This window comes from Pediculus humanus, genomic scaffold (genome assembly GCF_000006295.1).
Source record: "Pediculus humanus corporis 1103172107631 genomic scaffold, whole genome shotgun sequence".
Lineage (NCBI taxonomy): Eukaryota > Metazoa > Arthropoda > Insecta > Psocodea > Pediculidae > Pediculus > Pediculus humanus.
Window position 1 is genome coordinate 91839 of NW_002987244.1, and position 5690 is coordinate 97528.

The window sequence follows — 5690 nt, forward strand, 5'->3', positions numbered from 1 at the left end:
AATTTATCGTTTCAATAACTGTATCAATGCTGATTGGTTAACATTTGACACAAATTTATGAGTCAAATGAATGACTTATTAAATTAACACAAAATGTTTATAATATATAAAATAGCCTTTATTATTATTATTATTTAATGTTTGTAACTTTAGTTTTTTAGTTTATATTTATTATATAATTTTTTTAGAATAATTTAAATAACTACTCAACAAGCAAATAAGAATGAAACAATTTTTATTTCTTTTCTAATATTTATATAATAATTTTAATATAATAAAACGATTTTAATTTAAGTGGTTTTAAATTAAATTAAAAATTATTAATTCCATGCAACATAATATAAGTTTAATCGAAAAGATCACTTTTAACGACAATTTTAAAAGTTCACTTTTGTTCTATGTCAAAGAGAAATTAAGTTTGTGAACGTGTCTCTAGTGAAACTTAGAGCCTAAAATTTGGAACACATGAGTTTCCGGTTTCAAACGTCGTGGAAGACACGTAAACAGACTTGGTAAATCAGTACGTTGTTAATCACTTGAAGAGAAAATTTTTAAAATGTCGGGCAAACAGCAAAAGTCTTTTACAAAAGAAGAAGAATTACTTTTACAAGATTTCAGTAGAAATGTTTCTACAAAATCATCGGCTCTTTTTTACGGAAATGCATTCATTGTCTCAACCATACCAATTTGTAAGTTTTAAAAATGAAATAAGAAAAAAAATATATATATTTTTTACATAACAAAAATTTATTTTTTTTTTGTATTAAAATTTTTATTTCAGGGCTTTTTTGGAGAATTCACATGATTGAATTACTTCCGTCCCTTCTTTTCTTTATAATTGTCACAGCAGGAAGTACTTATTTGGTTGCTTTTGCCTACAAAAATACAAAATTTGTTCTCAAACACAAAATTGCAGTTAAAAGAGAAGAAGCCGTGACTAGGGAAATGAGCAAAAAACTTTCTGATGATAAAAAAATGAGTAAAAAAGAAAAAGATGAAAGGTATAATTAAAGATGTTTTTTTAATTTTTTTTTTTTCAAAAGATTTAACCTGTTAAAAATTAAAATATTTTTTAAAACTTACAGAATACTTTGGAAAAAAAATGAAGTATCTGATTATGAAGCTACAACTTTTTCTATTTTCTACAACAATTCATTGTTTGTTGCAATAGTTATATTTTCCAGTTTTTATTTGCTCAAAGGATTTTCTCCATCTATGTATCCTTTTTATAGAAATTTATGAATTAATTACGAAGAACTAACAAGTAGTTATTGTTAAAGTTAATTTTCATTATCATTAACAATGCTTAAAATTTATTTATTTAATATTTAAATAAGTAAAAAGTGTTTATTAAAATTAAGAAGAACCATCACTATTATTAGTATAAAATAATACTATAAAGAAAAAAAGTAAACATTATTTAACAGCAGAGAATGTAGTAAATTTTAAAACTGCAATATTTTAAAATAATTTTTTTGTAGTTGAACCATTTTAAAGGTATGTTTATTACAAAAGTTTTAAATTTATAAAATTAGATAATTTGAGAGAAATTTAGTTATATGTATATATTAAATTTTTAAAAATATTAAAATTAACAAATTTTTTTTTGGAGAATTAAAATAATTTTTCTTTAACATTTTTTTTAATAGTAATTATGCTTTGTCTGTTAGTGCTGCTGGAGGATTATTAGCTCTCTTGTCTACAAGTTCACATTAATTAATTATTAACATATTTATATTATTAATATAAAAAAAAATATATCTGGATTATAAAAATTTCATTTTCAAATTTTTTTTTACTTTTTTCGAGTGAAACCGATTTCCAATTGACCTAAATTAAAAGTTTGATTCATGTATTTAAAAATTTTAAACATGGAAAATTTAAAATAAATAAGAAATTAAATGGCCGTTTAGAAGCCCTAACGGATATATCATAGCATCATATTGAACTTATAACGGTTATTAAATTGATTGCTTTTTTTTTTTTTTTTTTTTTTGTAACTGATAAATAAATAAATAAATTTTTTAAAATCCACATTAATTGACATCAACTCATACTTTTTTCTAACGGAAAACAAAAAGAAAAAAAAACCTTTTACCCTTTAAAATTATTTATAAATTAAATAAAATTAAAATTTTCTCTAAAACCTTAATATCAAAACTTATTAAATTAAAAAAACTCACAAAAAAACAATTAATTTTAAAAAATAAATTATAAATATTTATACAGATCTAAATAATAATAATAATAATAACAAAACGCGATAACCAAATTTAAAAAAAAATTTTTTTTTTTTACATTAAAACGATTTTTTTGTAATTTTTAGTTTTAAATATGCAATAAATAATAAAGTAAATAATTTATTTATCCCGGGAAATTCAAAAAAAAAAAAAAAAAAAAGTCAATATTATGGTTATTGACGATTGTATTCAATAATAATAATAATAATAATAATAATGAGATTTATTTATGTGAATATAAGAAATATTAAATCTAATATTGGCTTATTTAAATTTTTAATTTAGGAACATTCTCAAGAATTTAATTTAAATTAATTAAATTAATGCCGGCACTTAGAAAAACTTATCTAAAACATTTAACTAATAATACTTTGGTTCAGGAATTTATAATAAATATACAGACACACGCACACGCACACACACACTTAAACCGTAAAAATTTATATACAAATACTGGTTTATCCTTTTTTTTTTTTTTGTAATTGTAGATATGAAAACCAATTGTGAAAACTTTTTCCCAAAATGAAAAAAAATATTATTGAAATTTTTTTATTATCATTAATACTGTGTGTAAAGGCTATTTATTATTATTATTATTATTATTAGTTAAACGGTATTTTTGATATATCCTAAATAATTTTTTTTTTTTTATCATGATTATTGGTATATATATATATATGTACAAATGATAAAGTAAAAAAATAAAATTTTTCTTAATAAATAAACCCATTATTGATTCATTAAAAAAAAATAAAAATAAAAAAATAAATACATAAAAAAAAAAAAAAACAAATTTATGTTAAATTGAGTAAACAATTAAAATGCAAATTAATTTTTTTTTATATTAAACAAGGGGGGGGGAAAAAATTATTAAAATTCAATTCAAATAATTTAAATCAATAAACAATAAGCTCATTTATTACTCTAATAATGTATGTTAAAAATCGAATTTGTCGTTATGCCGAATTCGGCTTATTTTCCCTTTTTTTTTTTTAATAAAATTAATTTTTTATATTTCATTTACTTCCTTCAATTATTATTATTATTATTATTATTAGGTCATGTCCTGCAAAAATAATTATTTTTTACACGGTCACCTTTTTTGCGTACCCCAAGGATACTCGATAACACGTTTTTTTTTTTTATTTATCAAAAGTCTTCTTTTTTGAATGGCGCGTCTCCCTGTGGAACATCTCAGTCTCATGTGAACGTTCACTCCGGGATCTGTTCCCTTTTTAATCCTCAGAACGCAGTTGGGGTGTCCCTGATCCGTCAAACCCATTCCACCACCGCCGCTGCTCGATTTGGAGTCAACATCTCGATTGTTTCTGCGTAAACAGACCGAATTATCCGTAATTTCTAAGTGAGATCTTAATACAGGTTTGTCTTTGGAATTTGAATTCCTTTTTTCGACGACATCGTCCCTTCTCGACCTTCTTTTCGAATCCCGTATTATATTTTCGGAATTGATTCCGTTTTCTCTGATTTTCACTTTTGTTTTCACCGATTTTTCATTCACTTTTCCACAATCTAATTCTTTCACTTCTCCTAATTTGAGACACGGTCGCCTACGAGATTTTTTATTATCCCACCCCGTCTTATTTATTTTTCTAGCTTTTTTCCTTTTCCGACGTATAATTTTTTCGGGTATTACAGTCGCAAAACGATCTTTTAAACCGCAATTCAAATTTCCATCTGAAAGCTCCATACTTTTACAAAGTTTATAATTACCGAAAACCGATAAAACATTATCGGTTAAACCTGATTTTTTTTTGGTTTCAATAATCATATCTTTGAAAAAATCGTCAGGAGTGATTGTCTGCCAGCAAAAATATTTACCATCCTTATTGTTTGTGTTTTCCGAATGATCTGTTGGGTCTGTTTTCGTCCATGTTTTATTACAAAAATCATTTTTAACGGTTTCGGTTTCCGGTTCTTCATTTTTAATACTTTTACACGACGTGTCATCATCGTCTTTTACTTTCGAAGGAGTAGTTTCAGAATCACTAAGAGGTTCTAAAAAAATTTCGTTGTCTTTCACTTCAGGAGGTTCGTCGTTGTATAAAAAATTTAAAATTTCCTCGTTTTCCACCGATTTGTTTTCAGTTTCTGAACACCTGGCTTCAGACTTATTTTCAGGCAAGACTTGACTATTAGGCAGAGATTCACATAGCAAAGAGTTCATTGATATGTTTGTTCCACTTCTTCTTTTACGCTTTTTCAAACTTGAAAGAATGGCTAAAGTACTAGCATGACACCTGGGTGATTTCCGCGGATGATTAAATAAGTGAACAAGTTTTTTTCTTTTCTTTTTATAATAATCATTAACAAAAGGTATTTTAGAATAAATAGGTTTTGGCAACTCGTAGGGAAGTAGAAAAGGTTGATCACTTGGATTACTTAACAATGGATAATAATTTTCCATTCCTTCATCTTGCCTTTTATAAACTTCGTACCAAGGCTCCGTAGCAGGAATACTTTCAAATGAAAATAAAATTTTGTTTACTTCTTCGGACGGTTCGGAAAAATTTCTTTTTTTTTCACAATTATTTATTTTATCGTTTGATTCCACGTTTAACGGACAATTTTCAGAAGAATCATTTTTTACGTTTATTTCTTTTTTTTTTTGTTTTAATGTGTAAATGAAATCTTTGTCTTCGGATTTTCCGTCTGGCAAACTACCCTGATAACGCAATCTAGACCCGGGAGTCTCAAATTTATAATAGTCTAAATTATCATGTATAAAAGCTTCTGCATGAGAACGTCTTTTTCTTTTAAGTTTACATTCATTTTTAAATACTTTATCTTTTTTCCCACCTTCGCTAATTATTTCTTTGTTACTTAAAACGCTAGTATCATCATTTTTTTCTGAATGTTCTTCTGGAAGCTTTTCCGTTACTTTATTCGTTACGCAACATTGTTTACTACTTTCACCAAACATAAAGCTTTCAGCCTCATTACAAAGTTTTATTAACTCCGATTGCCTTTTTTTCCTCTTTAATACTCCGTTTATTTTAATTTCATTATTTTTTTTCCTTTGATCTAACACATTAGAGCCATTAAATTTGTTCAAGTGATTATTTTTTGTTTTAATCCTCTTTCTTCTTTTTTTACTTCTCCGATTGGTAATTTTCTTGAAAATATATTTTTTATCCAGTCCATTTACAGGACTCGAATCCTTCCTTACTAAATTTACATCACTTCCTCTATTCTGATTTAAATTTAATAACGAACCCGTTGATCTCAATTTAGTTGTTAAAACTTCCATTTTAAAATATTCTTTATTATCTTGCAATAACTTTTCTTCCGGAGATAATTTTTTCCTTTTTCTAGCACAATGCACGGAATTAGCACTCATAGCACGATTGCGCTTAACAGAAGACACTAATTTATCACACGTGGATAAACATCGTTTTTTAAATTCTAACTTATTATTTTGATAATTTGAAT

The 5690-nt window shown here is 25.3% G+C and overlaps 2 protein-coding genes across 2 annotated transcripts in view; one reads left to right on the plus strand and one right to left on the minus strand.

Annotated features, from left to right (window-relative positions):
- Positions 1 to 556: 556 nt before the first annotated feature.
- On the plus strand, positions 557 to 1242 carry Phum_PHUM257080 (translocon-associated protein subunit gamma, putative; the record flags this gene model as incomplete). Its single annotated transcript, XM_002426453.1, has 3 exons — positions 557 to 689; positions 782 to 1001; positions 1086 to 1242. The coding sequence occupies 3 exons, from the start codon at positions 557 to 559 to the stop codon at positions 1240 to 1242; spliced, it is 510 nt and encodes a 169-aa protein (XP_002426498.1).
- A 2091-nt stretch (positions 1243 to 3333) lies between these two features.
- Positions 3334 to 5690, minus strand: part of Phum_PHUM257090 (uncharacterized protein) — a gene marked incomplete at both ends in the record, with an annotated part of 3109 nt that continues 752 nt past the window's right edge. The window contains one exon of the mRNA XM_002426454.1: positions 3334 to 5663. Within this exon, the coding sequence (XP_002426499.1) occupies positions 3334 to 5663 (2330 nt within the window). The remainder of the gene's footprint in view (positions 5664 to 5690) is intronic.